The sequence below is a fragment of the Scyliorhinus canicula genome, chromosome 14 (assembly GCF_902713615.1).
Source record: "Scyliorhinus canicula chromosome 14, sScyCan1.1, whole genome shotgun sequence".
NCBI classification, from domain to species: domain Eukaryota; kingdom Metazoa; phylum Chordata; class Chondrichthyes; order Carcharhiniformes; family Scyliorhinidae; genus Scyliorhinus; species Scyliorhinus canicula.
This window is the reverse complement of record NC_052159.1, coordinates 81,432,762-81,454,702: the sequence shown is the minus strand read 5'-3', so window position 1 is coordinate 81,454,702 and position 21,941 is coordinate 81,432,762. Positions and strand designations below refer to the sequence as shown.

At 45.1% G+C, this 21,941-nt stretch overlaps 1 protein-coding gene across 1 annotated transcript in view; it reads left to right on the top strand.

The window, feature by feature from the left end:
• Positions 1-10,653, top strand: part of LOC119977505 (prolylcarboxypeptidase (angiotensinase C)) — a 39,247-nt gene extending 28,594 nt beyond the window's left edge. The window contains exons 6-9 of the mRNA XM_038818541.1: positions 291-460; positions 1,912-2,076; positions 5,174-5,361; positions 9,769-10,653. Of these exons, the coding sequence (XP_038674469.1) occupies positions 291-460; positions 1,912-2,076; positions 5,174-5,361; positions 9,769-9,982 (737 nt within the window). The 3' untranslated portion in view covers positions 9,983-10,653. The remainder of the gene's footprint in view (positions 1-290; positions 461-1,911; positions 2,077-5,173; positions 5,362-9,768) is intronic.
• Positions 10,654-21,941: the final 11,288 nt, after the last annotated feature.

Genomic DNA, 21,941 nt, shown 5'->3' with positions numbered 1-21,941 from the left:
TATCCCTCACCATAATTGACAGCAGAAAGTAATACATGCTGCTAATCTCTGCCAAAACCCAAGTTAACATATTTACCCAATTGTTGAGTTATTTTTCTGTCCAATCCTGCTCTAACGTTACAGTCCATTTTCACTCACATCATTAATTACTAAACTATCGTCAGGTTTGCTAAAAATAAGTCTGTTTAGCTTAGTTTATGATTTCTCAGTGTAGCTATTGATGTCTCTATATTAAAGTAATATTTAAATATTTTTTGAAATTTGATCTCTCTTTTGGTTCCCATTTTTAGTGGAAGGCTTAAACTTTATTTCCCATGCATTACATCTCTGCTCCCCTTTACAAGCATCTGATGTGGCATCCTTCAAATCATGGCTGAGTGACACTTGGGTTAATTTGGCTATGGTGGATTACCCGTATGCGGCTGACTTTTTACAACCTCTTCCTGCCTGGCCTATTAAGGTAATTAATGTAAACATCTATTTTAAACCGATTTATTTTGCAAATGAGCAGGAGAGGGAATGGAAAATGAAGAAAGATTCCAGTAGAGTATTTGCTGAGGGAAATCTTTAGCTCTGAAATCTGAGCATTCTATTTATACCCTGCTCTAATTGGTGAAGAGAACAGTCTTGGATTGCAGAAATCATTCTGGCCAAATACGAACCAGGCCTGATCTGATAACTTCTGAGAACAGGAATATCAAGGTGTTCTAACCCTAGCTGACTAGGATGGTTTCCAAACTATTTACCATGCTCGATACTTGTCAGTGTGTAAAGATTATTTTTTGCATAAACGGTTGTTTGAATATGTATTGCATTTTGACAAGTTATTCTGACACTTGATACCCTGCAGTAAAGGGTAGGGCGTCTAAATTCCATGCACTTTAGTTACCTGTTTAACCTCATTCACAGCTAATAAGTGACACTGGCACTGTATGTTTTTAAAGATGATTAAATTGCCACTCCCAAGGACAAGGCTTGGGGATAGGTAATAGACAGACAAATCAAATCACAAAGGTAGAAGGAATATTTAATGTACAATATTACTAGAATATGTTAGGTATTTTTGGCAAGTGGTTATTAAATCAGAGACAATCAAAACATTTAAGAAAGAATTTGCTAAATATTTGACGGTGAGCAAAAATGTTAAGAGTGTTGTTAAAGAGCAGGGAAATGGAAGAATGAATAAAAAACACTTACGGCACAATGAACTGAATGATCAAATTCTGAGTTGAAATGTTTTTGATTCTTTAATCATTGACTATCATTCCTTGTTTTTGACTATATTTCTGAAGTTTGTGTAAACATAGTATCATCTTAAAGATTAATAGTCTGTTACTTGGGCTTGTTGAGGGTCTGCTGTCAACTATTTTTACACTGCTTAACCTGTATAAAAATAGAGGCAGTGGAATGCCTTTGATTAAATTATATTTGCTAAATATAATTTTTAGTTTTAATACTAATATGATTGTCTAAATAAAAAAATATATAATTTGTAAAGATTTATTTACCATCCTAAAATTATTTGTATACACGTAAGGCTAGCATATAACAGTGAACAAAAAATGTATTTTTTGTGCTGAATAGGGAACACGGTTGTGATCCCAAAATAGTCCAAATACATTCTTTGTGCAGTTCAGATTGCTAAGGTTTCTCAAAGTTTATGTGAAAATTACAGAAGAATGCATAAAATCCCACATATTAGAGAACTATAATAATCCAGCATTTTACAGCTCAGTGGAGATGCATGCCAGGGAGAGGAGGAGTTGAAGCAAACATATTTTAAAGTTTACCTGTGAATATACCAGTGTTTCATGAATCTTATCAATCTAACCAACTTACAAGTTCTACTAAAATCTGACTAATCTATTTTCAAAGACAAGTTAATCCATTTTAAAAATGATTTCTTTTCAGGTTGTTTGCAGCTTTCTTAAGGATCCTTCACTACCAGCAAAGTCCCTAATGCAAAACATCTTTCAGGCTTTGAATGTATATTTTAACTACACGGGCAATGCACAGTGTCTGAATATATCACAGACTGCAACTTCCAATCTTGATGATCAAGGCTGGTATTACCAGGTGAATGCGATTACACGTGGAGCACTATTGTGTGGTGGTGATGTGACATGGACATGTTAATTAAGTGTATTCAAATAAGGGCAATTTTCAGTGCAGTGACAAAAGATCATATGCATGATGCTATAAACTTAGTGTAAAATTAGTTTTGGTACTTCCTTTCTGCTGACTATTTAGTTCTGGCAGCTGTACCTTCCTGAGCCTCCCCTATATAAGGTATCCAGGCAAGATTGAATTAAACATACTAAATTATTCTTCCAGTTTGATTCTAATGGGGGAAAAATGAGTAGTTGAAGAAAATTAATGAACCCAAGAGGATATTTCATACGTTTGTTTATCTTGCTTTGTATCCTCCTCCTCCTCATTCTGCCATACCTGACACAAGTAATTTGTAGCAGTCAGATATGTGCTCAGTACAACATTCATCACTGTGCATCTTCTGATGTCCTTTGATGTAGATTGGCTCGGCAAAGGTGAAGATGCAATACGCTGTGAGAGGGTGAGAAAGAATTTAGAAAGTTAAATACCCTTTGAATGCATTTGAATAAGGATTCCAGCAGTCTCAGGAGGCCAACGACTAACGAGGCTGGTCAGTAAAGGCGCCCTTAGCAATATCACCCCATCCTGAAAACAAATTTCAAATACACCTTTGATGTTTAAGATTATCAAGTTCATCCCAATTTTTAAGTGTTCACTAGAATTGTCTCTGTGAAATTAATCAGTTTTAGAAAACAGTTCATAAATTCATTCCATGGGCGAGATATAACATAGGAGCTGGGGTCGGCCATATGGCCCATTAACGTAGACATAGAAACACTGAAAATTGGAGCAGAGCAAGACCATATGGCCCATTAAACCCGCCCTGCCATTCAAAAAGGCTATGACTGACCTTCAACATCGATTCTATTTTCCCACCCAATCCCCATACTCATTGACTCCCTTAGCACCCAAAATGTATTGAACTCAGCCTTCAATATGAGTGAGCATTCACTACTCTCTTCATAAGGAATTCCAAAGTTTACAAGCCACTGGGTGAAAGCATTTCTCCTCATCTCAGCCCAAATGGCTGTCCCCACATGCTGAGGCTCTGATCTCTAGTTTTGGGCTCTGTAGCAGGGAAAATATCATCTAAATTGGTCACATCTGTTCCAATGAGAATGGTGCTAGTGTTCAAGAGGACATAGATAAGATGGTGGAATGGGTTGATATATGGTAGATGAAATTTAACGCAGAGAAGTGTGAAGTAATGCATATTTTGTAGGGAGAGCCAGGAGAGGCAATATAAAACAAAGGATACAATTCTAAAAGGAGCACAGCAACAGAGAGACCATGGAAACCGTAGAAATATTACATCACAGGAAGCCATTCGGCCCATCTTGTTCTTGCCGGCCCGAGGACACCCAGATGCCCTTTCTAATTCCACCTTCCTGCACCCGGTCCATAGCCCTGTAGCTTACAGCACTTAAAGAGGTACAGACCTGGGGGTAAATGTGCATAAATGTTTGGAGGTGATGGAGTAGGTTGAGAAAGTAGTTAAACAGGCATGTGGGCTCCTGGGCTTCATAAATAGAGGCACACACTATAAAAGCTACAAAATTATGATGAATCTTTACATAGCAGTAGTTCAACTTCAGCCAGAGTATTGTGTTCAATTCTAGGCACCTCACTTTCATAAGGATGTGAAGACTTTAAATGGGGTGAAGAAAAGATTTCCGAGAATTGTTTTGGGGTTTAAGGAACTTCAGTTTTGCGGCTAGATTGAAGAATCTGGGGCTGTTCTCCTTGGGAAGAGAAGATTGAGAGGCGGTTTGATAGAGATGTTCAAAATCATGAGTCGTTAGAGAGAAACTGTTTTCATCGACGAAAGAGTTGAGAACCAGAGTACACTGATTTAAGGTGAATGGCAAAAGAACCAACAGTCACATGAGGAATTTCTTTTTAAACAGCGAATGCATGGGATCTGGAATACACTGCCTGAAATAGTAATGGAGGCAGATTCAATTGTGGCTTTTAAAAGGAAATTGGATCAGCACCCAAAGAGAGGGCTGACTCCAGGGAAAGGGCAGGAGCAGCTGGGTTGCTCTTGCTGGCATGGACATGGTGGGGTGATTGGCCGTCTCTCTGCTATAGCCAGCCTGAGCCCAGCCATTTGTCTCGTTACTGTTTGTGGAACCTCATAATCCACAAATTGTTTGTCATGTTTCCTTACATTAGGACAGTGATATATGACACCAGCTAAACAAAATAACAAATGATCTTCAGTTTGTATAGGTGACTAAATCTGATTTATTTGTTTAAATATTTGAAAACTTAAGTTAATTATAGAAGAAAATTAATTTTGGCTTCCATAAAAAAAATTATTTACCTTGCATGGGCAGCACGGTAGCACAGTGGTTAGCACAGTTGCTTTACAGCTTCAGGGTCCCAGATTCGATTCCAGGCTTGGGTCACTGTCAGTGCGGAGTCTGCACGTTCTCATCGTGTCTGCGTGGGTTTCCTCTGGGTGCTCCTGTTTCCTCCCACAGTCCAAAGATGTGCAGGTTAGGTGGATTGGCCATGATAAATTGGTGTCCAAAAAAAAAGTGAGATGGGGTTACTGCGTTAAGGGGATAGGGAGGCGGTGTGAGCTTAGGTAGGGTGCTCTTTCCAAGGGCCGGTGCAGACTCGATGGGCCGAATGGCCTCCTTCTGCACTGTAAATTCTATAATTCTATGATTCAAAGTAGCATTATTAAATGCGGCAGTGGCGAGCCTGATTACCAGTTATAATAAAACGTTGAACTTAATACAATCCTCACTAACTGTCAGGGTTTAGGTTGTCTCATTATACACCATGTAAGCATGATTATGATTAACTGAAATATCTCTGGCCTGACCATAGTCTCAAGTTCATCGCACCTACAGGGTTTTGTTTTTCATCTTAGCAGGTGCTCCCAATAGGGGGAGAAACATTAGGAAAAAAATGCTTTTTCCTCCAAAAGGATTTCACCATTTTCACTTCTTTAATGTCTGAGTTTCTAAGGGTTGTGCAATATAAGCTTGGCTGTTTTAGAGAAATTGGTCACAAATTTATATTTTCGTCACTTTTTTGTTGTTGTCAGACTTGTACAGAAATGGTGATGCCATCATGTTCAGATGGTGTCAAAGACATGTTTGAACCGGTGCCATGGAACTTGCAGCAATATTCTGATAATTGCAAGAAAGACTGGGGATTACGTCCTAGACCTGACTGGATCACTACAGTATATGGTGGGAAAAGAATCAGTTCACACAGCAATATCGTCTTCAGGTATGTTTTAAATTTCAAGTATTACCTCAAAGCCAAATTCTAGCGTTTAAATAAGAATAAAGTTGCTGGTTTAGAAGAAAGAAACACATCGTATTACAGTCATATTGGTGTTGCAGGTGCGTGGAGAAGACCTCTAGATGTAAAGAATGTGCCCATAAGTTTGGCTGGGACATCAGGCACTAACCTTTTTCAATGGCATCCAGAAATGTTTAGATGGATAGGTAGTGAACAAAGAGCAAAGAAAATTACAGCACAGGAACAGGCTCTTCAGCCCTCCCAGCCTGCGCCGATCCAGTTCCTTTATCTAAACCTGTCGCCTATTTTCCAAGGATCTAATTCCCGTTGTTCCCCGCCTGTTCATATATCTGTCTAGATGCATCTTAAATGATGCTATCATGCCCATCTCTACCACCTCCGCTGGCAAAGCATTCCAGGCACCCACCACCCTCTGCGTAAAAAACTTTCCACGCACATCTCCCTTAAACTTTCCCCCTCTCACCTTGAAATCGTGACCCCCACTCTTCGAAAAAGCGTGTTGCTATCCACCCTGTCCGTACCCCTCATAATTTTGTAGACCTCAATCAGGTCCCCCCTCAACCTCCGTCTTTCCAACGAAAACAATCCTAATCTACTCAACCTTTCTTCATAACTAGCACCCTCCATACCAGGCAGCATTCTGGTGAACCTCCTCTGCACCCTCTCCAAAGCATCCACATCCTTCTGGTAATGTGGCGACCAGAACTGCACGCAGTATTCCAAATGTGGCCTAACCAAAGTTCTATACAACTGTAACATGACCTACCGACTCTTGTACTCAATGCCCCATCCGATGAAGGCAAGCATGCTGTATGCCTTCTTGACCACTCTATCGTCCTGCGTTGCCACCTTCAGGGTACAATGGACCTGAACTCCCAGATCTCTCTGTACATCAATTTTCCCCAGGACTCTTCCATTGACCGCATAGTCCGCTCTTGAATTAGATCTTCCAAAATGCATCACCTCGCATTTGCCTGGATTGAACTCCATCTGCCATTTCTCTGCCCAACTCTCCAATTTATCTATATTTTGCAGTATTCTCTGACAGTTTTCTTCGCTATCTGCAACTCCACCAATCTTAGTATCATCTGCAAACTTGCTAATCAGACCACCTATACCTTTGTCCAGATCATTTATGTATATCACAAACAACAGTGATCCGAGCACGGATCCCTGTGGAACACCACTAGTCACCTTTCTCCATTTTGAGACACTCCCTTCCACCACTACTCTCTGTCTCCTGTTGCCCAGCCAGTTCTTTATCCATCTAGCTAGTACACCCTGAATCCCATACAACTTCACTTTTACCATCAACCTGCCATGGGAAACTTTATCAAACGCCTTACTGAAGTCCATGTATGTTGTCACTTCCTCAAAGAATTCTATTAGGTTTGTAAGACATGACCTTCCCTGCACAAAACCATGCTGCCTATCACTGATAAGTCTATTTTCTTCCAAATGTGAATAGATCCTATCCCTCAGTATCTTCACCAACAGTTTGCCTGCCACTGACGTCAAGCTCACAGGTCTATAATTCCCTGGATTATCCCTGCTACCCTTCTTAAACAAAGGGACAACATTAGCAATTCTCCAGTCCTCCGGGATCTCACCCGTGCTCAAGGATGCTGCAAAGATATCTGTTAAGGCCCCAGCTATTTCGTCCCTCGCTTCCCTCAGTAACCTGGGATAGATCCCATCCGGAACCTGGGGACTTGTCTACTTTAATGCCTTTTAGAATACCCAAAACTTTCCCCTTCCTTATCCCCAATACCAGGTCCAGTATGGTCCCTTCCCGAGTTGGACTATTTACATACTGCTCTAAAAAACTCTCCTGGATGCTCCATCTACGCCTCCAACACTACATGAGTCCCATTCAATGTTGGGGAAGTTAAAATCTCCCATCACGACCACCCTATTGCTCCTACATTTTGTATAATCTGTCTACATATTTGTACCTCTACCTCACGCTCACTTTTGGGAGGCCTGTAGTAAAGTCCCAACAATGTTACTGCACCCTTCCTATTTCCTAGCTCTACCCATATTGCCTCAGTGCTTGAATCCGCCATCGTGCCCTTCTTAATCACAGCTGTGATATCATCCATGACCAGTAATGCAACTCCTCCACCCCTTTTACCTCCCGCTCTATCCCTCCTGAAGCATCTATACCCTGGGATATTTAGTTGCCAGTCTTGCCCTTCCCTCAACCAAGTCTCAGTAATACCAATAACATCATATTCCCAGGTACTAATCCAACCCTAAGTTCATCTGCCTTACCTGCTACACTTCTCGCATTAAAACAAATGCACCTCAGACCACCTGTCCCTTTGCATTCATCATCTCTTCCCTTAGTCACAGTGAAAAGATCTTGATGCTGAACTTGATCTTCTTTTCTGATTACCAAGCAGCTATAGTGTATGATTAATTAGGATCTTTTAATTTGATGTTCACAATTGATTTAAAAGTAGATGCCCTATCAAGTAAATTATTAGGTAGTATTCATGTGGAAGCTTTACATGAGTGTTTGTCTTTCTTTCCCTGTCTCAATAGTAAACACTATAGATGAACAATGGATTTCCAAAGAGTTTGGTCAACCAGTTTATGGGTTTGATGAGCTTAAAGATTAGTTTTCCTGTAGACTTCTTGAGCTTTGTGAAACAGTTAAGTAGTTGAGAACTTTCTCTCTGCCTCCCAGTAATAGCAAAATATTATATTATGATGCCTCACACCAGAAACTAGATACTACTTTTATTCGTGGGAAAATTGAATAAGCCAAGATGAAATGACAACAAATTGCATTTTAATAGTAAGAGCATACGATAGGCCATTCAGCCTCTCTGGCCTGCTCTGCCATTTGTTAAGATGCTTGTTGGTCCAATTGTGGCTTGAACTCCACTTTCCTGCTGACACCCCATAACTGTTGACTCCCTTGTCAATCAAAAATCCGTCTAACTCAACCTTGAATATATTGAATATCTATATAAATAATATCTATAACTCATTCAACACTTTTGGATCAATGATTCTATCCATCACCTGCCATTAGTATTTGGATGTGTATTTCCATGTTTCCCTGTTGATAAATCACTTAATCCATAGAATATTGGTTCCTTCCTTCAATTTATGAAGTACTTTTATTGGGAAATTTCTTCCAGTGTACAGCAAATATGCATCCACAGGGCAATTGTTAAGCGGAAAATGTGTTAATAGTAGTAAATCTCAGTCTGAGTTTTGGTGTATAAGCTTTAACATAGTAGGAGCTAACACAGTCTGTGTAACACATCCTTTGGTTTCTGCCTTAATTGCAGTAAATTAATGGTGGCCAGCAGCAGGGTCAGGGAGAGAATCAGTGGAGCAGGAAGATTTGCGAGCAGAAGGTTGGGAGGGAGGCAGCAAGTGACGGTTTCCTTTTGAAAAAAGGCTCAGTAACCATGCTAAAGCTGAAATGGCAAGATTGATATTGTAGAATGTCCCTAATTTAAACTAGTTCAAACGGCACCCACAACTAGAATATGCCAAGTGGGAGACACCAGTGCTTTATTCTCTGCAATGGTATTTGAGCTTTATGTTAACTGTATGCACAAAGAACAAACAACAACACAGCACAGGAACAGGCCCTTCGGCCCCCAAGCCTATACAGATCATAATGCCACCATTGGCCAAAACTTCAGCACTTCCTTGTGTCGTATCCCTCTATACCCATCCTATTCATGTATTTGTCAAGATGCCTTTTGAATGCCATTAATGTATCTGCTTCCACAACCTCACCTGGCAACGCGTTCCAGGCACTCACCATCCTCTGTGTAAAAAAACCTGCCTCGTGCTTTGCCCCACGGATCTTAAACCTATGCCCCCTGGTGACTGATCCCTCCTACCCTGGGAAGGAGTGCCTGCCCATCCACTCTATCCATGCCCCTCATAATCTTGTAGACCTCTATCAGGTCACCCCTCAACCTCCGTCATTCAAATGAAAACAGTCTGAGTCGATTCAGCCACTCTGCATAGCTAACAGCCTCCAGCCCAGATAACATCCTGGTAAACCTCCTCTGCACCCTCTCCACCTCCTTCTGGTAGTGTGGCGACCAGAATTGTGCACAATATTCCAAATGCGCTATACCAAGGTTCTATACAACTGTAGCATGACTTGCCAAATTTTATACTCGATGTCCCGTCCAATGAAGGCAAGCATTCTGTATACTTCCTTGACTACCTTGTCCATTGTGTTGCCACTTTCAAAGATCTGTGAACCTGCATGCCCAGTTCTCTCTGACTTTCTATATTCTTAAGAGTTTTGCCATTTATGGTATATTTCCCCTCTATGTTAGACCTGCCTTAATGCATTACCTCACGTTCTGTACTGTCTGCTTTTCACAGCAATGGTGGTCTGGATCCCTGGGCAAGTGGAGGGGTGACTAAATCAATCTCTGATACATTGATTGCCATAATTATTCCTGAAGGAGCTCATCATTTAGATCTTCGCTCTAGAAATGATAAGGACCCTATCTCTGTCCAGAAAGCACGAGCTCTGGAAGTTGAATACATCAAAAAGTGGATTCAAGAGGCGAGAAATTATTCAATGCCAGAATAAGATGAAACATACACTTCTCTGAATCATTAAGCTATATTCTATATATTCTATATGGGATATAGTCCTTGAATATTACTGATTTTCAACTTGATTTGTTGGACAAGTTGCTGTTCAACTTGCTTTGCCTAACTTACAACCTCTGATATCTTCATGTTACTCAGAAGAGAAATTTTACATTTAAGGATGCCTCTACTTGGTGATGCGGGTTGGACTGTTTAATTATCAACAGCAAGATTTTCTATTACCCAATGATTCTTATTTTGTAATCCAAATCACGCCCTGTTAATTTGATACCTACATGTTCTAATGTGTTCCATAACTTTGATTCGGTTATTAACTTGCGGTATCTTGTGTTAAATTACATCTCTGAATTGTGGTTTGCTGGTCAGATCGTTAGATTCAAATATCAGTTGTGTTTTACTAGATTTGTGAATAATCCATACCTTTATAACAGAAAGAGAAATGATGCAAGTTGACTGACTCCATGTTTGCCCATTTAGAATGTCCTGGACTTGTAGCTGAAAACCCAATTGTTTCTCATTATTTCCTTCCTCTTTCAGTTTACATTTTGATGTTACATTTATTCATTGTTTTAAAGGTCTTAAAATTATATTTCTGGCATTCCTGTTTTTGTATTTTCTTCAAATAAATCACATGCATAAGGTGGGAAAGTAAGTTTGTCCTTTATTTATAGCAAATTTTAGAACGTTTATTTTGTTCATTCTTTAATGGGGTGCGGTTGTTGCTGACAAGGCCAGCATTTGTGGCTCATCCATAATTGCCCATAATGGCCAAGAAGCTTGCTTTCAGGGGGCAGTGACGATTCAACGACCTTCTTTCCCAAGTGCCATTCTTCATGTTTTTTAAAAATATTTTTATTCAAGGCTTTTTACACATATACACAAAATATCAGAAGACCAAATGTCAACCCAAACAAGCTTCCCAATTTTTACCTCCTTAACCCCCCCCCCCCCCCCCCCCCCCCCCCGCCCCACTGACCCCTCAATCTTCCTTGAAGCTATTAACGAACGGTTTCCACCTCCGGGAAAGCGAACTTGACCATCTCCAACTGCAAGAATTCTGCCAGGTCACTCACAACACCCCTGCCTTCGGCGGCTCTGGGTCCCGGCAACACAACAGAATCTGTCTCCGGGCTATCATGGAGGCAAAGGCCAACACATCAGCCTCTCTCCCCACCTGGACTCCCGAATCTTCCGACAGGCCAAATATCACCACCTCCGGGCTCTGGGCCACCCCCACACTCAGAACCTCAGACATAACATCAGAGAACCGCTGCCAGAACCCTCTCAGTCTTGGGCATGCCCAAAACATATGGACGTGACTCGTGCCCCCCACCCGCACACCCCCCACACCTGTCTTCCACCCCCGCGCAAAGAACCTGCTGATCCTCTCCACCATCATGTGGGCCCTATGCACCACATTAAACTGGATGAGGACGTGTTCGCTCAACACAAGGCCTCTACCCATGACCCGGCCACACCTCCCCTCCCAGCTCTTCCTCCCACTTGTCCTTAATCCCCTCCCCTGAGCGCCCTCCCTTTGAATTAATTCCTTGTAAATATCCAACGCCTTCCCCTCCCCAATATTGTCCTCTTTTTAAAAAATATTTTTTATTCTCCTTTTTCACATTTCCTCCCATATGTACATCCACCAATAAACAATAATCAGCAACGAATATAATGCCAATCCCCATATCAATAACAATGATCCCATCCTCCCACCAAACCCCCAAACATTGGCCTGCATGTTAACATAAGCAAATGAGAAAAAGGAATCATGAATCATCCATAGTCACCATTAACACAGACAGTCCCTCTCTCCCCAACACTCCCAGCTCCCCCCCCCCCCCCCCCCCAATGTTCGATGTGATCCAATTCTTCAAAGTGCATAATGAATAATACCCATGAATTGTAGAACCCTTCCATCCTTCCCCTCAGTTCAGATTTGACTTTTTCAAGCATCAAGAATTCCAGCAGGTCCCTCCGCCATGCCAGGGCACAGTGTAAAGAGGTGATCTCCACCCTAACAGGATCCGCCTTTGGGCGATCAACGAGGCGAAGGCTACAACATCTGCCTCCGCACCCGTTTCCAACCCCGGCGGGTCCGCCACCCCGAATATGGCCTCCTGAGGGCCCTGGTCCAGTTCCACATACACCATTTTAGAGATTACCCTAAAAACCTTCTTCCAGTAATTCTCCGGCTTTGGACAGGACCAAAACATATAAACGTGGTTTGTGGCGCACCTTCCACAAAGTTCACACACATCTTCTACCCCCTCAAAGAGCCAGCTCATCCTCCTTGTAAGGTGCGCTCTTGTAAAGTGCGCTCTATACACCACCTTCAGCTGTATCAACCCCAACCTCGCATATGAGGTGGAGGCATTCACCCTCCGGAGCACCTCACACCAGAACCCCTCCTCCATATCCTTTCCCAACTCTTCCTCCGCCCAATATTGTCCTCTGACAACTTGTTCTGCAACACCGGAGGTTGCAGCCCCGAAAAGGATGGCATCTCTCCTCACAAAATCCTTCACCTGCAGGTACCTAAAGCCCTTCCCCTTGGGCAACTCCTACATTCTTCCAACTCCTCCAGCCCCACAGACCTGCCCCCTTTAAACTAATCCATAAAGTACTCTATCCCCACCTGCCATCCCCGAAACCTTGTATCCAGCCCTGCCGGCACAAACCTATGATTGTCACATATCGGCGCTCACAATGACATGCCCTCCAGCCCTAAATGTTGCCTGCACTGGCTCCACACCAGTAATGCTAAAACCACCACGGGGCTCACGGAGTACCTGACTGGTGATAACGAAAGAGGTGCCAACAACAGTGCCTTCAAACCCATCCCTCTACACTTGGCTGGGAACTGACAAAGCCTCTGTGGAATATAAGGAAAGTAGGAAGGAACTTAAGCAAGGAGTCAGGAGGGCTAAACAGGGTCACGAAAAGCCATTGGCAAATAGGGTTAAGGAAAATCCCAAGGCTTTTTACACTAATATAAAAAGCACGAGGGTAGCCAGGGAAAGGGTTGGCCCACTGAAGGACAGGGAAAGGAATCTATGTGTGGAGCCAGAGGAAATGGGTGAGGTACTAAATGAGTACTTTGCATCAGTATTCACCAAAGAGAAGGAATTGGTGGATGTTAAGTCTCAAGAAGGGTGTGTAGATAGCCTGGGTCACGTTGAGATCCAAAAAGACGAGGTGTTGGGCGTCTTGAAAAATATTAAGGTGGATAATTCCCCAGAGCCTGATGGGATCTATCCCAGAACACTGAAGGAGGTGAGAGAGGAAATTGCTGAAGCCTTGACAGAAATCTTTGGATCCTCACTGTCTTCAGGTGATGTTCCGGAGGACTGGAGAATAGTCAATGTTGTTCCTTTGTTCAAGAAGGGTAGCAAGGATAATCCAGGGAACTACAGGCCGGTGAGCCTTGCGTCAGTGGTAGGGAAACTACTGGAGAGACTTCTTCGAGACAGGATCTACTCCCATTTGGAAGCAAGTGGACATATTAGCGAGAGGCAGCATGGTTTTGTGAAGGGGAGGTCGTGTCTCATTGACTTGATAAAGTTTTTCGAGGAGGTCACAAAGATGATTGATGCAGGTAGGACAGCGGATGTTGTCTATATGGACTTCAGTAAGGCCTTTGACAAGGTCCCTCTTGGCAGACTGGTACACGGGATCAGAGGTGAGCTGGCAAGATGGATACAGAACTGGCTAGGTCATAGAAGGCAAAGAGTAGCAATGGATGTGTTCTTTTCTGATTGGAGGGCTGTGACTAGTGGTGTTCCGCAGGGATCAGTGCTGGGACCTTTGCTGTTCATAGTACATTCAAATGATTTGTAGGAAAATGTAACTGTTCTGATTAGTAAGTTTGCGGACGACACAAAGGTTGGTGGAATTGCAGAAAGCGATGAGGACTGTCAGAGGATACAGCAGGATTTAGACCATTTGGAGACTTGGGCGGAGAGATGGCAGATGGAGTTTAATCCGGACAAATGTGAGGTAATGCATTTTGGAAGGTCTAATTCAGGTAGGGAATATACAGTGAATGGTAGAACCCTGAAGAATATTGACAGTCAGAGAGATCTAGGTGTACAGGTCCACAGGTACTGAAAGGGGCAACACAGGTGGAGAAGGTAGTCAAGAAGGCATACGGCATGCTTGCCTTCATTGGCCGGGGCATTGAGTATAAAAATTGGCAAGTCATGTTGCAGCTTTATAGAACCTTAGTTAGGCCACACTTGGAGTACAGTGTTCAATTCTGGTCGCCACTCTACCAGAACGATGTGGAGGCTTTAGAGAGGGTGCAGAAGAGATTTACCAGCATGTTGCCTGGTATGGAGGGCATGAGCTTTGAGCAGAGGTTGAACAAACTCTGTTTGTTCTCACTGGAATGACGGAGGTTGAGGGGCGACCTGATAGAGGTCTACAAAATTATGAGGGGCATAGACAGGGTGGATAGTCAGAGACTTTTTCCCAGGCTAGAGGGGTCAATTACTCGGGGGCATAGGTTTAAGGCGCGAGGGGCAAGGTTTAGAGTTGTACAAGGAAACCTAGTGGGTGCCTGGTTCCCGCTGCCGGAGGAGGTGGTGGAAGCAGGGACAATAGTGAAGTTTAAGGGGCATCTGGACAAATACATGAATAGGATGGGAATAGAGGGATACGGATCCTGGAAGTGTAGAAGATTTTTGTTTAGACGGGCAGCATGGTCGGCGCAGGCTTGGAGGGCCGAAGGGCCTGTTCCTGTTCTGTACTTTTCTTTGTTCTTTGTACACAATGCCACCTCCATCCGCCCCCAAACCGATCTGTCCTCCACAGCCCATTTCTTCACCATTGCAATGTTTGCCGCACAATCATTTATCAGATTCGGCAATGCCAGATCCCTCCACCCCTCCCATGCTCCCTCTGCAGGAACACCCGTCTCAGACCCAGGGTGTTATCCTCTTCCCCCCCCACTCTGCAAACATCATAATTATCCCATTGACAGTTGACCTTCCTGAAAAAGGACTTGGGATCAAAGATAGGGAGGTTTTGGAAGATGAACGAGAACCTTGGCAGCAATGTGATTTTCACTGTCTGCACGCGGCTAGCCCCTGACAATGGAAACACATCCCACTTCTTAAACATCTGTCTTCATTCCCTCTACCACCTCGACCAATCATGCCAAGTTCAATTTGTGTAACTGGGCAATTTGGGACCACCTGGATTCCTAAATACCTAAAGCTCGCCCCCACCACTCTGAACGACAACTCCCCTAACCTCCTCACTTGCTCTCTTGCATTGATTGGGAACACCTTGCTCTTTCCCATGTTCAGTTTATACCCCGTAAAATGGCATTTTCCCTCAAAATCTCCGTAATCTCTCCAATGCTGCCCACCTTGTCCGAGATATATAATAACAGATCATCTCATATAGCGAAACTCTATGCTCGGCACCCCGCCACTCAAACTCTTTCCAATCCCTCAATGCCCTCAGCACCATTGCCAACAGCTCTATCGCCAAAGTGAAAAGTAACGGGTGAGTGGACACCTGTCTCATCCCACAATGTAACCCAAAGCACCCCAAACTCATCCAGTTTGTTTGAACACTCTCCACCGTGCTCTGTACAACAGCTGAACCCAGTTCACAAACCCCTGCCCTAACACAAACCACACCAGCGCCTCCAGTAAATACGCCCACTCCACCCAATCAAAGGCTTTCTCCGCGTCCATTGCCACCACCACCTCAATCTCCTGCTCCTCTGAGTGCATTATAATTACATTAAATAGCCTCTGCATATTCGCTGACAACTGCCTTCCCTTCACAAATCCCATCTGGTCCACCCCTATCATCCCCGGCACACAGTCCTCAATTTGTGATGCCAGCACCTTCGCCAACAACTTTTCATCAATATTCAGCATCGATATCGGGCGGTACGGCCCACACTGCTCCAGGTCCTTGTCTTTCTTTATGATCGGGGAGATGGACACCTGCAACATTGTTGTGGGGGAGCTCCCCCTATCCCTCCCCTCGTTGTACGTCCTCACCAACAATGGCCCTAGCTCCACATCAAACTTTTTATAAAACTCCAAGGGGAACCCGTCCGGCCCCGGGGCCTTCCCCGCCTGCATCAAGCCCGTGCCGTCTATTACTTCCCTTAATCAAATTGGGGACTGCAGCCCCTGCACCCTCTTCCTCTTAGGGAATTCCATCCTACCCAGGAACTGCTGCACCCACTCCTATCCGGTTGAGGGGGGGGTCCGACTCTTACAGCCTCCTACAGAAGGTCTCAAATGCCCCTTTCACCAGATCGTCACGTCCCTCACCTTACCAATCTCCCTCACCTCCTCAACTGATGGGCTAGCAGCCTGCTCACCTTTTCCCCGTATTCGTACACTGCTCCTCTGACCCTCCGCAATTGCCCCACCGCCTTCCCCGTGGACACTAACCCAAACTCCATCTGGATCCTCTGCCTCTACTTTAACAGCCCCTCCTCTGCACCACCAAGTACCTTGGTCTACCCTCAGAATCTCCCAGCCTTTTCCTCTCCTCACACCCCACCCTTTTCTATGCACCTGAATTGAAATAAATTCCCCCTTAACTACCGCCTTAGCTCCCACAGTGTGGCGGCTGTGAGGCTGTGATCTCTCCCATATCGTTCAACTTCACATACCCCTGAATAGCAGCCCTCACCCGTTCAGACACTCCCTCATCCGCCAGCAGCGCCTTGTCCATAACAAAAAGTCGATCTGGGAAGATACCCGGTGCACATGGGAGAAGCATGAAAACTCGTTCGCCCTCATCCTCCCAAACCTCCAGGGGTACCCCGACCCCCACCCCAACAATACGCCCCATGAGCCCCCTCCATCCTCTCGCCACTGCCGCCAACCTGGGGGACTCGGCTTCCAAACTCACATCTAGGATTGTATTGAAATCGCCCCCCATAATCAGCCGATGCGTGCCCAGGTCCAGGATTCTCCCTAACACTGCATCATAAAGTCCACGTCATCCCAATTCGGGACATAAACATTCACCAGGACTACTGGCATTCTCTCCAACTAGCAGTGACCATCACATACTTTCCCCCCACTCCCCCTGGACCGGCCACAATACTCCACACCTCAAAAGCCACTCTCTTATTTTCCAACACCGGCACCTGCCCCCCTCTTCATGTCTAACTTCGAGTAGCACACCAGCCCCAACCATTCTTTCCTCAGCCTCGTCTGATCCCCAGCTTCAAGTGTGTCTCCTACAAGAACACAATGGGCTGCCTTTTCCGTAACCCAATGCCAAAATTACGGCTGCGCCAGAGCGGAGAATCCATTTTCCCGCACGGAATCGCGACCGGCGCTGGTTCCGTAATTCTGCGGCGCTGCCTAGGACCTAGCTGGGGCCATTGCTGGAGGCCCGCTCCACCATTCTCCGCCCCTGACTGGCTGAAGTTCCGATAGCGTGGGTCTAATGTGGTCCTGCCGGTCGGGTAACTAGCGTGGTGGCTGCGGACTCAACTCCGCGGCAGCCCTGGTCAGGGGCGGGCTGATCGGAGGGCAGGGGGTGCCCTTATACGCGGCCGGGCAATGTTTGTGCGGGCGGTCAGGGTCGGGCGTGCAGCCGCATGGGGGGCTCTATTTTCAGTGTCCAGCTCCAATAGTCCGAGTCTGCCATGGAGTACGGCGCGGCCGCTGGAGGCCACTAGCATGTGCATGCACGGCCTCCGACCCGGAAATGCAGGGGCCCGTATCTGCAGCAAAAGCTGCTACATTTTCACCGGGTCCCTGCTAGCCTCCTGCAGGGCTTGAAATATGTGGCCCTTTCACATTAGTTTTTCTGGCGTGAAGTCCACAGTTTTGACGCCAGCGTGGGTACATAGTCTCAGAGAATTCAGCCCAACATCTGCCTTCAGGCTCCTCAGATACGTGAAAACACGTGACTGTTTGACCGGCCCATTCAGCTCTCTCATGTTCTACATGACGAGCTTGGTCAAGGGGCTCCTGCCCCCCCCCTCGCCCCTCCTTAACAGACATATCCCTTATTGAGCCAGCCTCCGGCCCACGTCATGCGACCCTCCAGGCCAGCGCTCAGATGTCCATCGTCATCTCTCCTTTACCAATGCGCCACACCAGCCACACCCATGTCAGCAAAGTTCCCCCCACTTCCCACAACCAGACAAAAAAGCAATCCAATTCCCCCCTCCCCCACACTTTCTCCTGGCAAACCCCACATCACTCCCATTAACTAGCCTGCCCAGCCTGCAAGGTGGCCCCGCTTCTGACTTTCCCGCACCCTTCCTGTCCCCCCGCATCCTCCCAACCACCAACAAAGAGAAACAAGTTCAATGTCTTCACGCTCCTCCCTGTCCATGGTCATGAAGTCCATCGCCCCCTCCGGCAAGTCAAAATAAAATTCCTATTTTTGATGCAACACCCACAAGCGGGCAGGGTACAAAACCCTGAACTTCACTCCCTTCTTAGAAGAGAACCGCCTTAATCCGGTTGTACCCAGCTCTCCGCTTATCCAGCTCCACACCCAGGTCCTGGCAAATCCGCAGCTCACTCCCATCCTTGGTGCATCTCTTGGTTCCCTTCACCCACTTCAGGATCTTTTCTTTATCCAGGAACCAGTGTAGCCTCACCACCATTGCCCTCGGCGGCTCTCCCACCTGAGGCCTCATCCTCAATGCCTTGTGCACCCGATCCACCTTGAGGGGCCACTCAAAGGCCCCCTCCCCATCATCCTCTCCAGCATGCTCGCCCCAAACTTGGCGGCCTCCGCTCCCTTGGTGCCTTCAGGCATCCCAACAATCGTCATGTTCTGCCTCCAGGAGCGGTTCTCGAGTTCCACCAATTTCTCTTTCAGCCTATTTTGGCTGCTCATCACCAACCTCAACTCTGCCTCCAGTGAGATCAGTCGATCCTCGTGCTCGCCACCGACTCCTCCACCTTCTGGATTACGAGGCCCTGAGTCTTTGTTCCACCCGCTAGATCGCCAGCCTAAGCGGCTCCACCACCTTGACCAAATCCTCTGCTGCTGGAATTTGTTATTTGCATCTGCTGTTCCATACACTGACCTCACCAGAGGAGTATTACCTTCCCTGGGCACTCATACAGCTTTTGGCCACAAACACCACACTATTTGGGTGGGAGAGGACCAAAAACATCCACCTTGAGCGGTAGTCACAAAATGTGCGACCACTCACTCCATGGCCGACACCAGAAGTCCCATTCTTAATGTTTTTGCTTAGATGGTGAATGCTGGCAGACTGGGGCAGCACGGTGGCACAGTCATTAGCACTGTTGCCTTCCAGCGCCAGGGACCCAGGTTCAAACCCGGGCTTAGGTGACTGTGTGGAGTTTGCACTTTCTCCATGTGACTGCTTGGATTTCCTCTGGGTCCTCTGGTTTTCTACCACAGTCCAAAGAAGTGCTATTTAGGTGCATTGGCTATGCTAAATTGTCCATTAGTATCCAGTGGGGTTATGCGGATAGGGCGGGGAAGTGGACCTAAGTAGGGTGCTCTTTCAAACGGTTGGTGCAGACACGATGGGCCGAATGATCTAATTCTGCACTGTAGGAATTCTATGGACTGTTAATCACAACTATCTCTTCTCATTCTTTGTTTTAAATTTCACCTAAACAACCATTGTGCACCACTAGAATACAATTTCCTTTACAATGGCTGAAATTGTCCTGTTTACCAAGTGTTTTAATGTAGCTTTTCATCTTCTTTATCTCTCAAAATATTCCGGCTGATCATGATTTAATCCTCATAGGGGCGGCATGTGGCACAGTGGCAAGCATTGCCGTCTACGGCGCTGAGGACCCGGGTTCGAATCCTGGCCCTGGGTCACTGTCCCTGTGGAGTTTGCACATTCTCCCCATGTCTGCGTGGGTTTCACCCCCACAACCCAAAGATGTGCAGGGTAGGTGGATTGGCCACGCTAAATTGCCCCTTAATTGGGAAAAAAAAATAATTGGGTACTCTAAATTTTAGAAAAAGAAAAAAAATGATTTAATCCTCATCTTTCATTGGCTGAAGCCAATTTTCTGTCATGCTTACAATATTATGTTATATTCCAGTTAGTACTATTAGTTCCCTGAATTGTAATCACAGTAACCCTATCCATTTATTTTTCAGCACCCATTTCATATTTTTTTTCTTGCTCTCTCCTAGCTTCCTGTCTCTCCATAATGCCATCTTCCCCACTTGAACTCACAATCTAGACAGCTTCAGCAATAAATAAGTGTATTCTTAGCTCCGCCCATATACTGCAAGATATGTTTGTCTTACTGTCTTACTATTCCGAATGTTCCCCCACAACTCTATTTACCGTTCCTGCAGAAGCATTGACACCCGCACGTTTCTGGTAAATCTCAAATCGCATTGTTTATAACAAGAGACAGGAAATCTCGGTCAATGTCTTAAAAAGCTGAAATCTTGTCTCCTGCCCAAAGGAACTACCAGGAAGGACTCCGGGAACAGGTATATTCCATGTTCCTGACTAGGCCCGGTTCAGACATTTGGGCCAGAAATGTGGAGCTCTGACATTGAGTAAGGAATCCTGTGGTGATTGCCATTCCTCAGATTTGACCCCTAATTTCAAGGCCGAAACACATTTTTGGTGCAGCCACCTCTTTGGTGCTTTGCAGATTTGTACAAGTAAATTTCGGCAAAATAAGCCTACATTGACATCTTTTACTTAAAATATAATTCTGATTTTGTATTTTTCCAATTCTGGGTACATGATCCCTGTTCTAGTGAAGCGTAAACGACAGTGTCAGTGACCGCTTGGGACATGCCCAGCCATCCAGGCACCCGCCCATTTATTGGTTAGAAATCGAACACAGTGATCACCGAATTAATGGGGTCTAAACTGAAGAACCGCCCAAAAGAGCGCAAAAACCCACAAGTATAAGAGAGTCCGCCATATGTTCGTCCTCTATTGGACCTAGCGCCCCGGCTACGACCACTTCCAAGTGCAGCACCACCAGAAGCAAGTCCAAGTTCAACGCCCGCACCTTCAAGGGCTAGGCCGGCGCCGGAGTGGTTCGCGCCGCGCCGGCCGGCGCTGAAGGGTTTAGCGCCACGCCAACCGTCGCCAAAGGGCCTCCACCAAAAGTTCAAGCAAATGCAATGAATGCACTCAACGTGCATGTTAAGTCTAGTACTGAAATTTTGACAGTGATTTTACTGTTTGTATTTGTGCTTCAATTGGGAAGATTCATATTTGGGATATATAATTATTACAGGATGGTAGTATAAACCCAAATCTTAAGTAGGAGAATGCCATGTGAGAATCAGCCTATTTAATGTTTCGCCACCTTTTATCTCAGATTATATGCTGTTCTCATTTGGGAAGCAAAATAATTTTCTCTAGGTACTTACTTGTGTTATTCAATAAATGGTCAGTACGTGTAATAACATATGTTATGTCACGATGATGGGAAATTGTAATTGAATGTTTAGCTAGCAAAAGTACAGGTTGATCTCAAAGATGTATTGAATCATTTAAAGATGATCTGTTTTCTTAAAAAATACAAGAAAAGACACTGACCACAAATGGCTGCCATGAGTCATCTGATGTCTGGTACTGTAAATTGACCTTTTCTGCAAAGCCACTATATGGATTACACTCCTGACATGTTGCTCATGGAATTCCACACACCGGGAGGGGAGGGGTGGAAAGGGGGCCACTTCAAGGACTCTTGAAAGGAAGGCTCTGAAATGTAAAGTGCTGGACTTCAATCAACTGTAATTCTGTCAAGGCAATGGGAACTGCTAATCAACCAGGTACAGCCAACAGACTCTCAAACCCCCATGTGGAGGATAATCTGTTAATTTCTACTATCATGAAATGTGTCAAAGGTCTCTGAAAGAGCAAAATGAAATTGCATGTTCTGCAGCAATGTTAATCAAATTCCGTTCCTGGAATGTACAGAAAGCCAGAAATATGGAGAAGA